Here is a 14,890-nt window from a genome sequence, read left to right on the forward strand (position 1 = left end):
AAAATATCCTACTCTATGTTGATGAACATCAATTGTAAATGAAGATTGATCAATTGTTTGATATCAGACGCACACAACCAATACTTTTACACAATAAGTGAGGATATCAGTAATGCCTTATTTATTAATTTGGTTTTATAAGCTGTCAGTAACTCTTTCTTTTTCTGTGGATACACAAGTCTAGAGAGCATGGGCAGGATTCTCCGAGCCCGTGCCGGGTCGGAGAATCGCCAGATGCGCGGGAAATTTCTGCCATGCCGCTCCGACACCGGGCTGTAATTCTCCAGCGACCGGAGAATTGGAGGCGGCGCTAAAATAGACCCCCGCGGCGATTCTCCGTGGGTGACCGGCCGAACTCCTGCCAAGTTCCGCCGAGTCCTGCTGGCGTGGTTCCAAACTGGTACCACCCGGCGGGAGATCAGACCCACGGCCACTGTGGACATCTTGGTTGTGGGGCGGGGAGATCTGACTCCGTGGGGGCCTCCACGATGTCCAGGCCCGCGATTGAGGGCTTCTGATCGGCGGGTGGCCGAGATCTAGAGGGGGCCTACGTCCATCCGCGCGGCCCACTGTAAGGTCCCCGACATGTTGTTCCGCGCCGACGTGGAGACGGCAACCATGCGCATGCGCCGCCGCAGAGAAAGCCATCGCATGCATGCGTGGACCCGCGCCGGCCGTGCAGGGCTGCCTTTCTGGCGCTGGGCTAACCCCCTGAAAACCGGTGAATTGCTGAGCCAGGAGGCCCATTGATGCCAGCGTACACCACTCCGGTGTTTATGCCGGTGTCAACACTTGAAATCCTGGCCCATATTTTCTGTCTAGCAGCATCCTATATTTTGAGTTTTATTCGATGTTGAGAGGAAATGGGAGATTGTTTCACTTGATCTCTGCTCATTTTGTGCACTATATACATTTATGATGGGAGTCTCGTTGGGTTTAGGAAACTAGTGCCTGAAGCAGTGGGAACAGCTTGTCAACATGCAAATCATTTTCTGATATCACTTTGGTCACACAAATTCTTAATGTGAGGCTGCATTACACTGTGATCACCCCAACCATATAAATTTTGCAAGAGAATGCAAAATTTACCAAATTCAGAGTGCCCTGAAAGAAACTTTTAAAACAATTCTCAGGAAATTTCTGTAATTTCTTTCTTGCTTATTCCCTGCTGCTACCACTTGGGTTTTCAGGACCCTTGGGGTTAGTGTGGCCTTTATTCCAGCAGCTGCAACATTGCCACGATAGGTTTACCTATTGTACTATTGTTCGTGGTCTTTGTTAAACCTATTTGAAGCAAGGTATTACCATCATACTGTTGGTGACAGGTTTGTTCGAGCATGAGTAACCAGTAAATTGAAGGTGGTCTGATTTGTCTAGATGACAATGTTGAATTAGTTTAAAGAATTCTTTCAATATTGAATGAAGTTTTATGAGTTGATTCACTAGAGTATTGGCAATGGGTGTTACCAATTGTTCCTCTGCTCCAGGGTGGAGCAAATAGCTACGATGCATTTCAGTATTGATTTACTTAATTGTGTCATGACTCAACTCAAATGTTCATTCGAAACCGTCAGGTAAGAACAGGGAGTTGCATCACTGTAAGTTGGTTAGGAACCCAGGAGTGTGTAGGTCTAGAGGAGCACGATGTGGTCTATTTGATTCTGAAATTCAGGATTACTAAAACAATGTTTTATCTCTCCCACTTCTCACTGTGTGCCATCTATCTAGCCAGTTACCTCTTGAATATACAGTTACCATTTGGCTCACATGCCTTCCCTGGCAGTCTTTATCTAATATTCACCACCCCTTATGCAAAGCAATTAAATTTAATCTCTATGCTCACCTTCTTTCCTCTAACTTTGAACCATGTTCTTCTTAACATTGTTTGTCAGTGTGATAAATGTGTTATCAAAACTCAATTTATCTACACTTCTTAGAATTTTTTCTATGTCTCCTGAGCTTTCCTGTATTATAATAATATATATTTCACATTTCTGGAACCACTGTTCATCGGTGTCTCATGAAAGGTTTCAATTTTGTTGTCCTTGGTTGTATCTTTCTAAAAACCAGGAAGTTCCAATTGTAGTATGGTAGCCTACTTGGGTTCATCAAGTAGAAATTGCAGCACAAAACTAGGCCACTTGACGCTTTCAGTGAAATTTAATGGTTGTGATAGTCTCGTTTGCTAGGAATTTTGCAAAGAGTAACTAACCTGCTGACTCCCCAAAGTCTGTCCACCATCTACAAGGCACACGTCAGGAGTGTGTTGGAATATTCTCCACTTATCTGGTTGAGTGCAGCTCCAAAGGCACACCAGAAAGTCTGCACTATGGAGGACAAAGCAAACCACTTGATTGACATCCCATTCACCGTCTTCAACATTCACTCCTTCCACCAGTGACAAACATTATCAGCAATGTGTACCACCTACAAGATACACTGCAGCGATCTTTGATTGCACCTTCCAAATCTGCGACCTCTACTACTAGCAAGGACAAGAGCAGCAGATGCACAGGAACACCACTACCTGCAAATTCCCTTTCAACTATCTCACCATTCTTTCATTGTTGCTGGGTCAAAAACCTGGAACTGCCTTCCTAACAGCACTGTTAGTATATGTGCACTAGAAGGCAATCCAAGAAGGCAGCATACCAGCACCTTCTCAAGGGTAACGAGGGATGGACAATAAATGCTGTCCTTGAATGAATTAGAAAAACTAATTGTTTAACTAAGGGAGGGATGTTATTATTAATATTGACTTGCATTGGCAGGGGTCCTGTGCCAACACACTTATGGGTCAATGGCAATTCAGCCCACAACATTCACTTTATGTTCTCATTGCTTATTCCCTTTTTGCAGTCTTATCTCTGCATTTATCCACATTAAAAAAAACTTACGCTTGGAAGCCCAACTTCTTAATTTGTCAAGCCTTAGTTCTCTGTTATTTACGGCCACCTGCCACTTCCCAGTTGGCATCATCAACAAATTATGACTGCCTTGTTTCTGTCCCTCTTCCAAATGATTTATTTATCATAAATGGTGAATCCTTGAGTGACCTGTCAGTTGTCTCCTTGCATATTCATGCTTGACCAAACTTATGAAATGTTTTGAAGAAATAATGGAACACAAAATTTAAAAGCACCGTGATTTACATAAATTTTCAAAAATAAGGTATCACATCAGGGACTCATGGAAAAGATGCATTGAATTGAATTAAGAAGAAAGAGATGGTTGGAGGCGAGAAAACAAAGAGTGGGGTTAAAATGAAGTTGTGAACATGTGGTGAATACTGATCCTCAGGAAACTTGGTTGGGGCGCTGTTATTTACTACATACTTAACTGAAGGCCCTACCTTCTGAACCTTGCCCCTCGCCTGAGCTGTGGTGACCCTCGAGTTAAATCACCACCAGTCAGCTCTCCCCCTCAAAAGGGAAAGCAGCCTATGGCCATCTGGGATTAGTGACTTTACTTTTTACTTAAGTGACATTAATACAGTAGAATGTTATGAGGGCTGAAGGGTTACAGCTATGGAGAGAAGCAGGACCATTCTTTGTTTGAAAACTTTAAGGGGGAAAGTGATCAAGGTGTTTGTGGTTACAAGGATTTTTGATTGGATAACTAGGTTGACTTTTTCACTGGCTAGAGTGACTGGATGTCTAGGTTTGACCAGGACAGTCTCAGTTTTTCACTAAGTTTTCCGGTATCCTGACAATTTTCTCCAAATTGCTCAAATGTCTTAGTTTTCAGCTCTATAAGGCTTTGCCCTGCCCTTCACATTGAACTTACAGTCGGGAAAAAAAACCTTATCACTGCATTGCATCCTGGGAATCCAGCCAGCTCCACTCTGGATTCTACAGCAATTTAGCAATGGCCACCACTGTTATTTTACAGCCAAGAAGAGCAGGAGCTCAGTCCAAGGGAGTTAACACTACCTTTTTGGCACCAATGACTCCATTACTGATTATGCCTTTTAAACATCCTTGTGGCACCAAGCCACTAGTCTGGCTTGCCTGGCGTCACAACACGCACCGCTCAGCCCAACCTGCTGCTGGTGCTCCATAACCATTCTGCCCTTCAGTCCTCCTCAACAATCCCATTGTCTCCTGCTCTGGAAGTCACTCTCGCTGATGCGTCAACATCTGTGTGGTGAGGAAATATCAATTACTTTGCAGGTTAGGATGGTCCTGTCCCACTGTTCCAGTTGACCTCAAGAGGCGGAGTGGTATGTTCATAGTAGGCAACTCAATTGCACAATTAATCTCCTATTAAACTTCAGAAATATTTGATCTGCCAATTAGGTAAAGAAGGACTAGGTGTAACTCAAGTATCTAATACTCAAGGTGCACCTACTACCAGAAAGAATTCTGTATATTTGTCAAAATGTATTCACTGATATATGATAAATGTTCATAAATGCAATCCTCCTTCTGCGTGCCAACACAATCTGTTCAGAATATGTGTTCAACTGTAACTAATGCTTGGATTGCTGACAATGCTGTTCTGAGCTACATGTTATGTTGCAATTGTATACGGTGTTAGTGCGGCCACACCTGGAGTATTGTGTTCAGTTTTGGTCTCCTTACTTGAGAAAGGATGTACTGGCGCTGGAGGGTGTGCAGAGGAGATTCACTAGGTTAATCCCAGACCTGAAGGGATTGGATTATGAGGAGAGGTTGAGTAGACTGGGACTGTGCTCGTTGGAATTTAGAAGGATGAGGGGGGATCTTATAGAAACATTTAAAATTATGAAGGGAATAGATGCGGGCAGGTTGTTTCCACTGGCGGGTGACAGCAGAACTAGGGGACATAGCCTCAAAATAAGGGGAAGTAGATTTAGGACTGAGTTTAGGAGGAACTTCTTCACCCAAAGGGTTGTGAATCTATGGAATTCCTTGCCCAGTGAAGCAGTTGAGGCTCCTTCATTACATGTTTTTAAGGTAAAGATAGATAGTTTTTTGAAGAATAAAGGGATTAAGGGTTATGGTGTTCGGGCCGGAAAGTGGAGCTGAGTCCACAAAAGATCAGCCATGATCTAATTGAATGGCGGAGCAGGCTCGAGGGGCCAGATGGCCTACTCCTGCTCCTAGTTCTTATGTTCTTATGTTCATAATGACGACAATTCCACTGCATATTGTTGTTGGTACAGAAGTAGAGTAACAGTGCAATATGTAAAATTGTAGCACAATGAAGAATAATTGAAATGGTTTCTTGAAAACGTGAAGTGTGTTCCAGCGAAGCAATACTGGGTTATAGTAAATGGATTGGGCACTTCTCAGTGATTCTAAATCAAGTTTCTCTGCTCTGTGTGCGATCTCACAGTCCTCATTTAATGTCCCAAAAGGACCAGCCATGGTTTTCCTGTTGCTCTGATGCTTCTTATTTGCTTTTGATCAGAAAACAATATGGCAGTTATGTTTAAAGTAGTTAATATGACGTGGGTCTATGTTGCCTTTACTTCCAAAAGCATTTTTCTCTTTTAAAGGTTCATAAAAGCACTTGTGACAGGATACAAAGCAGCATTTAAGCAAGAAGATACTCACATGGCTGTCATTTATGAAGTAACAGACTTGAGCATGTTACGATTGTTTGAGGCATTTTTGGAAACCATACCTCAACTTCTTCTTCAGACGTTCATCCTCCTGGTGTCTGCTGACCGAGATTATATTCAGTGTAAGTTTATTTGATATTGCTTTTACTTATAATGTCACTGGCCCCAGAGGCAGAAATTTTACTGACCTGATCTGCAAGGAGTTTTAACTCCACAGTGTTTCTCTGAAATTAGTGTTAGGTTCGCTGCTCAGAGGTGCAGCATGTTTGATAGCTGGGCCTTTAGTCAGGCAGGAAGCCAGTCAGTGGCAATCGCAGTAACAGATGATAATGTGAGTGGGAATGAGGCGGGAGTGTCAACTGATGGGCCATGATTGGAGGGTGGCTGACCAAAGAGGGGCACTTGATTCTTGAACCAGTAAGACCTTGAAGAAGCTGCTAGGTCCCCTGATGCTTAGGAAACCCGGCTGGCAACAGTTAAATTTCAATGAGGTTTGCTGCCTCATTATCATATATAAAGTTCCAGACCTCCTCGGTGGATCGGATTTCTCATCGGGCCAACGTCTGGCCTCAGTTAAAGCTAGAAATGGACAGGTTTGGGCGGAGAAACGAATTCCTGAGACTTTAACCACCACCATCCCCAGGCCTCCCAATCCAAATCCACTATTTTTCTTTTCAGTTAAAAATTTACTCCTAAACATAGTTGTTTGAAGAATTCGGTTTATGGTTTCTTTAGGGTATATTTTTGTGAGTTTAATACCTATTTTATTACATTTCAAAAATTGTGTGCGATCTCACAGTCCTCATTTAATGTCCCAAAAGGACCAGCCATGGTTTTCCTGTTGCCATGGTTGAATTTCCACTGGGATTTACTGATCTCCCATCATAATGTTGGCTCAATATTTGTTCAAACTCTGGAGAAATTAATGAAATTACCTGTACACCATTTCTTTGGGGTGTCTGCTAATCTTCCATTCGAGTTTAGAAACAAACCACCATAGATGTTACAGGCATCTTGGGAGGTGAGGTCGGAGGGCTGAGCTCCCATGTTAATGGGGTCCAGACGTTGTCACAGTAACTTCGGCCTCACTATCCTATATTTACTCCAGGTGCTGCTTCTCTCCCTATGAATTGAGGACTATGAAGCTTTCCAACAAGGTTACCAGAGAACATAGAACATAGAACAGTACAGAACAGGCCCTTCGGCCCTCAATGTTGTGCCGAGCCATGATCACCCTACTCAAACCCACGTATCCACCCTATACCCGTAACCCAACAACCCCCCCTTAACCTTACTTTTATTAGGACACTACGGGCAATTTAGCATGGCCAATCCACCTAACCCGCACATCTTTGGACTGTGGGAGGAAACCGGAGCACCCGGAGGAAACCCACGCACACAGGGGGAGGACGTGCAGACTCCACACAGACAGTGACCCAGCCGGGAATCGAACCTGGGACCCTGGAGCTGTGAAGCATTTATGCTAACCACCATGCTACCCTGCTGCCCCAAAATTTGTGATCTCTTGGAACACCTCCATCTGAAGATGCGGGTATGAGATACCAGCATACGGACAAAGCACTTCTCTTTACAACCTGACCGCAGAGGAGGTCTGGAACTTTAAATATGATAATGAGGCAGCAAGCTTAATTGAAATTTAACTGTTGCCAGCCGGGTTTCCTAAGCATCAGGGGACCTGGCAGCTTCTTCAAGGTGTTGCTGGTTCAAGAGTTAAGTGTCCTTTCATCGACCGCCCTCTTCTCCCATTGAGAAACCTATTGTGATATTATTGGAACTGTGGGGAAATAGCAGCAATACAGCAATTGCTACACTGCCTAAATGACAGCAGAAAAATAAGCAAATAAAATGCTCTAAAAATCATTGGCTTTGACCTCTGACTAGGTTCTTTAAATTAACTTTTCTATAAAGCTCATTCCCTTGCAACCATATACACCATTTCATATGGGTGCTTACCTCACTCAGTGTAATGTACTGTACATAACAGCAGAAAACTGTGTGAATGTCAAACTGATATTTTTTTTTACACAACTTCAAGCAGAAGCTTCCTGCTTCATTCACTGCTTTGTAACTGGATGGAGAGTTTATGATTCATGCTCAAATTTCCAATTGGATTTCGCCCATTTAGAACCAGACAACTGTACAGGTGGATGTAATTTGGCCCATTTTGTCAATGCCATCTCTTTGCTATGGCTATCCGAATTCTACATTTAACTGGATCTAGACTAACTGGTTTATGACTATTTGTTTATCCCTGTCTCCCCTCCTGAATAAACATATTAAACAAGCAATTCTGCAGTTTCACTGTGTGTCGACATAACTAATGATAATTGTGACCATGGCCTCTGCAATCTCTTCCCTGACCTCTTTCAACAGCCCCGAGTACAAGTCACCTGGGTCTGGTGACTTCCTCACTTTCAATTCAGCAAACTGTTTAGAGCAAATTCCTGTTCTGTCTGACAACTGGAATATTTTATTCTCCACTGGTGAACCAGTGGATCTGGTGTATTTGGATTTTCAGAAAGCTTTTGATAAAGTCCCACATAAGAAGTTAGGGTGCAAAATGCTAAAGTCCATTATAAAGGATGCAATAACAGGACACTTAGAAAATAGACAAAGTCAACATGGATTTATGAAAGGGAAATTATGTTTGACAAATCTGGAGTGTTTTGAGGATGTAACTAGTAGAATAGCTCAGGGTGAACTAGTGGAAGTGGTGAATTTGGATTTTCTGAAAGCTTTTGATAAAGTCTCACGTAAGAGGTTAGTGTGCAAAATTAAAGTACATGGGATTAGGGGTAATATATCGGCATGGATTGAGAATTGGCCAGCAGACTGGAAAAAAGAGTAGGAATAAATAGGTATTTTTCAAAGTGGCAGCCTGTGACTAGTGGGGTCCTGCAAGGACCAGTGAGTGGGCCCTAGACATCCACAACACACATCAATGATTTGGATGAGGGAACCAAATGTCATATTTTCACATAGTGGAAACATGAGCAGTGAGGAGGATGCTAAGAGGCTTCAAGGTGATTGAGATAAGTTGAGTAAGTGGGCAAATACGTGGCATATGAAGTATAATGTGGATAAATGTGAAACTATCCACTACAGATGGAGAAACAGAATGGCAGAATATTATTGAAATGGTGAGAGATTGTTGAAATGTTGATTGTAAGGATCCTTCTGTAACCTTGTTTATTCATGTTTTCTCCTTTCTTTTATTTTTATTTTTATTAAGCAATTTTTGTCCATGGACAATTAAGGGGCCTGTGCCTTTAATGCGGACTTTGCTTTTAATTCGAGAAGATGCCTTGGGTGGTTTAAACTGAAGATTGACTGGACCCTAAGACAAAGCAGTCTGCGTGGAGCTGTCTGGAATTTCAACCAGCAGATTCCAGCGGGTTGTGCTGTCTTTAATTCAAACAATCAGAATCCAGAATGATTTGACTGAGATCAGTGATTTCTCAGGTTGACTGACTTGGCTGGTGGCCAATGAATGAGCCAAAGAGGCTGTATTTAGCCCGGTCATGGGTAGTGATTGGATATTGTCTTTCTGGAATGTTCTTCAGAGACATGCGGTTCCATTTTTTCTTTTGAGTTTGAATTCTGGCAGCAGAGGTGTAAGACCCAGCTAAGTTCCCTCCAGAAAAAGCGATTGCTAACCCACTGCATGAAACGATCCAGCCAACTCTTTCTCTCGAACAAGCCTATGAGTGTTTGATTGCTGAAAACAGCGCCAGGCGGAGAACCCATGAGCGGATGCAAATTCTGAGGAAACAAAGTCTCTGTCCCTCCGGGGAATGTTTAAAAAAGGTTCAATGTTTTAAAAATTGCAGGAATACCAGTGCGGGCTGCAAAATTAGAGACTTTAAATGACACCTATACTGGGAAGAAGGTACACTGAAGAAATCATCAACTGAAGCAAAGACGTTTATCTTTTTCCCTTAACCCGTATTATTTTCATCCCTTTCCACCCATCTGTGTGTTTCTGTGTGTGTATGGGTAGAACGTGGGACAGTTAATGGGGGGGGGGGGGGGGGGTGTAGTAGTAGACTTGCCGTTATTCCATATACTCATATTTCATCTTTATTTCTGTTATAAATACACAATAATCCTGTTTCGGATTACAAACCAGATGACTAGATTATTGCAATGTTCAAAGATTTCGAGAGTTTTATCTGAATTATTGGTTAATTCACTTGAGTTGGGATTCTGGGGCCTGTGGGGCTAGAATCAACCGCGCACTCACACAGGGTGTGGGAACATAATGTACAAAGGGACATGAGTGTCCTGGTACACAAGTCGCTGAAAGCAAGCATGCAAGTACAGTGAGCAGTTAGGAAGGCCTTCATTGCAAGCGGACTTGAGTACAGAAGCAAGAATATCTTACTGCAGCTGTACTGGCCTTGGTGAGAGACCACACCTGGAGTATTGTGTGCAGTTTTGGTCTCCTTATCTAAGAAAGTGTATACTTGCCATTGACGGAGTGCAGTGAAGGCTCACCAGACTGATTCCTGGGATGACAGGGCTGTCATTTGGGTTGACTAGGGCTGTAGTCACTGGAATTTAGAAGAATGAGAGAGAATCTCATTGAAATGTATAAAATGATGGCCGATATGCAGGGATGTTCTTCCCTCTGGTTGGGGGGTGTAAAACAAGGGGTCACAATCTCAGGATTTGGGGTAGGCTATTTAGGACTGAGGTGAGGAGAACGTTCCTCACTCAGAAGATGGTAAACCTGTGGAATTCTTGACCACAGAAGACTGTGGAGGCCAAGACACTGAATATATTTAAGAACAAGGAAATAGATTTCTAGGCTTTAAAGGTATCAAAGATGGGGAGAGCACGGGAATATAGTGTTGAGGTAGAGGATCAGCCATGTTCATAAGGAATGGCTTAAGGGCCGTTGGGCCTATTCTGCTCCTAATTTCTATGTTTCTATATTTCTAGGACACGTTCATGCATGTGTCCAATTCAGTTCATTGAGAGCTAAGAGCAAAGGGATAAAACTCCACTATCGTCGCTGTGATATTTCCACAGCTAATGCCTGGCGTGAAAGCAAGTTACACTGGAGACGTTGTCCCAGCTCATAGTGGCTGTGCTAAAGATAGAAAGACTTTATTTAGTGTTTTTCACTGGATATTCAAAGCACTTTACAGTCAATGATGTACTTTTGAAGTGTAATGTAGGAACACTAAAAATTATTAACATTAAAATTATACCATTCCCCACTCAATTTACAGCTATGTTACATCCTGGTAGTGAAGTTATGACTAGACCACACACAACATGACAAAGATGGTTCATAGAGTGTCAAAAATCACTTTAGCGGCCTGGAATAAAACTACCATAAATAATAATAATATGATTGGAAGCATTTTGTATCTTTTGGGATTGACCCTGATGTTGCAATGATAGACAAGTTCTAAAGTGCTCAATATTGCTGTTTATTAATACTATAAAGTAATGAAGGACACTGAATTTTATCAACATATCGTGTTACTTTTCTATTGCAGATGGTTCTGTGATTGCATCTTGCATGAGCATTTCATGGGCTACTTTGGATTACTATGCGGCACTAAAGAAATCTTTGTTCACTCAACAGAGAGTAACTTGTGGATTCCCTTATGTGACGTACTTTTCTTACAAGCTGTTAACACTTGGTGCCAGGATTTTGAGCATAATCCTACTGGTTATTCTGCATCCCTTGATTGCTGTTGCTTACCTGGTTGTTTTGTGGCTAATCATGTTTATCTGTGTCTTGATGCAAAAGACCACATTTTGTAAATCTAACTGTCAAGAAATTATTTACAGGATAGTAGTCGGCATCATCTTGCTTTTCACCTTTTTCAATATAAAAGGTCAGAATACAAGAGTAGTAATGACTTTCTATTATTTATTTAGAACCGTTGAAACTACCGCAATACTTCTCTTATACTGGTTTCTGAAAGGCTTTCCGCGTGACAGAGGATATGATCTGCCCATCAGCATAACTGTAGGGCTATCATTTATTATAGGGATTGGCTGTCTTTTGCTGTTCTACAAATGTTTCCATCCTCACGTTTATTCAGAAGCTGCAACTGATGAAGACTCTAATCATTCTGAAAGGTTTTCTGATGAAGTTGATAATTCTCAAAGGGTTCCTGATGAAGTTGATGGAGTTCGGCCTGAAATTCCAGCAGTGAGACTTAACAACATAAATGAAAACAGCAGCATGATTCACTCACCGGTCCCTCATCCTAGAATAGGAAACAGTAGAATAACCAGTTGTTTAACATTTTAATTAAATGAGAATGGGGCACAAGCGGATTTTATTTGAACACCTTTTGGACTTGAACGGATCCATTTTCTCTCAAGTTTCACAGCAGCTCTCATAACTGGTGGATGTTGTTCTTTCCGGTCTGAAAGCTATATTTATACTTACAATCTAGAATTGATGATTGGCGAGTTGTTAAAATGAAGCCTCCTGCCATCGAGGTGTACATTAAATATTCCGTGACACCATTCAGAAAATAATAGGGAGTTTACCTGGCAGCAGTGAGTAATGTTTCTCGTTCCTCAGCTAACACAGAAACAACATAAATAATCACTCCCCTCATCTCATGGAATCACATGTAAGCAAAATCATTGTACTATTTGGCTGAACGATGGTCACTATACTTCAAAAATACTTGGTAACATTGCTGAATGATGTGACAGGGTTGTTCCCAACCCATGAATAAATAAAAAGCACGTGTAAAGGCAATTTGGGGTAATATATATATAATTGGTTGCACACATCCTTGTGCTTTGCTATCAACAATTTCCACTGCCATATTTTAAATCTGAATTTATAGATTAAAACAATAAATACATTTAGCTACAGCTAAATAGATGGTGCCCTAATGTTCAGTGAATGTTAACTACACCTCCAGCTCTCTTGGGAAAGCGGGCAGCATAATCAAAGATCCCTCCCACTTGGGTTATTCTCTCTTCCAACCTCTTCAATCGGGCAGGAGATACAAAAGTCTGAGAACACGCACAAACAAGTTCAAAAACAGCTATTACCAGAATCCTGAATGACCCTCTTATGGACTGAACTGATCTGTTCAGATATCTTCTCTACTGAATAGTTCTACACTCCGTATGCTCACCCAAGGTCTATGTATTTATATTGTGTATTTATGTATGTCCTATGTTTTTCATGTATGGAATGATCTGTCTGGATTGTACAGAACAATGCTTTTCATTGTACCTCATTACACGTGACAATAAATCAAATCCAAATTCAAATGTACCCATAGAGACATCTTTAATAGGTAATTTATCCTTAGTAACTGATATGGTAGTTCTTTCTGTTTTTGAAAAACAAAAGTTCCTGGCAAAATCAATTCAGTGGTTTCATATTCACATAAAACTTTCAGTTTCTGCATGCCTTAACATAATAATTTTTACTATAGGGTGCTAAAAGAATTAAGCCAGATCTATAAATAAACTTCAAGAAGTTGCATGTCATATAAAGAGGACAAACTTAGCAAATTATGAACTATGTACTTTATGCCAGTGTAAAGATCACCAATATTCACATAATATATTCATCAGAACATCTGGGCGAGGAATGTCCAAACAGTTTATCAACTTCTCGCAATAATTCCATCAAATATTAATAGGAACCATTTGGAAGTTCAAAAGTCTCTAGCCTTGGTAATTACCAAATAAACAAAACAAACTTAGATTTATGATAGTGGGCTGGGCTGATAACAAGAGGAGACTTCTAATGACATCTTGCTGCTACAGACACAGTAAGAACAATGAGAGAGAGAAGTTGCATTTTCATACCGCCTTTCATGGCCTCACCAATGAAGCACATTTGAAGCATCTTCTTGCAATAATGTTGGGAAATGCCGTAGCTAGTTTGCACACAGCAAGGTCTCACAGACAACATTGAGATAAATGACCAGGCAATATGTTTTAATGATGTTGGTTGAGTGATAATTCTTAACCAAGATAGCAGGGGAATTCCTCAGATGTTCTTTGAATAGTGCCATGTTCATATTCATCTGAGAGGGAAACCAGAGGCTGGATTTGACATCTCATCCAAGGATTGGCACCGCTCTCTACTGTACTGGTGTGCCAACCAAGGTTATGTGCCCAGGTGTAAAACTGGAAAGCACATTCTCGACTTAGAGGCATCCTTGATTCCAGTGAGCTACAGCTGATTGCTAAGCAATTTAGTGACTACTCAAGTCAAACTCAGACAAGGAAAAATGTACCTTTGTCGAGAAAATCCCTCTCCCAATGTCCACAACAATTAAACATCCTGATTCTGAAGCATGCAACATTACTTCACCAGTATGTACAACTGTGATATGGATTTCCGAACTGGAATCTCTGAGGCCATCTGATCTTTGAATTTGTTTGTACTTATTCTCTTGCCAGCATGTTATTTCTGTTATTGTTGTGAATAAAGTATGTTTCTTTTTAATTCTGGCAATTCTGATTTCCTTTGGGCAGGTGACTCCTTTTGGAACGGAAGTCACTGAATGTAATAAAAACAGAAGTGCTGGGAAAACCCATCAGGTTTGCAGCATCTGTGGCAAGAGAAAAAGTTAACATTTTGTGTCCAATTTGACTCTTCTTCAGAATTGAAGAGAGGCAGAAATGTGATGGGTTTTATGCTGTTAAAAAGGGAGAGGGTAAGGTGGAGCAAAAGGGAAGTTCAGGGGTAGGTTACAGGACAGAAGAGAGTACATTACAAAGGTATCATGGGACAAAGGCAAAGAGAACGGGATTGGTAGTTGTAAAGGAGCAAAGTGATGACCCAGAGAACAAGATAATGAGTGGAGGAACAAATACAAAATGCTGGTCAGAGTTAATGATCTGTTGAACTCAATGTTGAGTCCGGAAGGCTGTAGAGTGCCCAATCAGAAGATGAGGTTCTGTCTCTCAAGCTTGAATTGGGCTTCACTGGAACATCGCATCTGGCCCAGGACAGAATTCTGAGCGTGAAAGCAAGGTAGGGAATTGAAATGGCAAGCGACATAGAAGGTCAGAGTCATGCTTGCAGACTGAATGGCAGTGGTCTCCAAAGAGGTCATTCCGTCTATATTTGCCCTCCCCAATGTGGAGAGATTGCAATGTGAGCATCAAATACAATGAACAAATTGAAAGAAGTACAAGCAAATCACTGCTTCACTTGGGAGATGTATTTGGGGTCTTGGACAGTGAGGATGGAGGAGATAAAGGGCAAGTGTTACATATCTTGTGATTGGATGGGATAATGGTATGGGAAAGGGGGTGAGGCGTTGGGGATGATGGAGGAGTGCAGCTGGGTGTCGAGGAGGGAAC

At 41.6% G+C, this 14,890-nt stretch overlaps 1 protein-coding gene across 2 annotated transcripts in view; it reads left to right on the forward strand.

Annotated features, from left to right (window-relative positions):
- The window catches only part of xkr9 (XK, Kell blood group complex subunit-related family, member 9), a 29,231-nt gene extending 15,237 nt beyond the window's left edge, over positions 1-13,994 (forward strand). For both annotated transcript variants that reach the window (XM_038809590.1, XM_038809591.1), the window contains exons 2-3: positions 5,483-5,670; positions 11,080-13,994. In XM_038809590.1, coding sequence (XP_038665518.1) covers positions 5,483-5,670; positions 11,080-11,846 — 955 coding nt within the window. In that variant the 3' untranslated portion in view covers positions 11,847-13,994. The remainder of the gene's footprint in view (positions 1-5,482; positions 5,671-11,079) is intronic.
- Positions 13,995-14,890: the final 896 nt, after the last annotated feature.

The sequence above is a fragment of the Scyliorhinus canicula genome, chromosome 10, assembly GCF_902713615.1.
Source record: "Scyliorhinus canicula chromosome 10, sScyCan1.1, whole genome shotgun sequence".
Classification (NCBI taxonomy): Eukaryota; Metazoa; Chordata; class Chondrichthyes; order Carcharhiniformes; family Scyliorhinidae; genus Scyliorhinus; species Scyliorhinus canicula.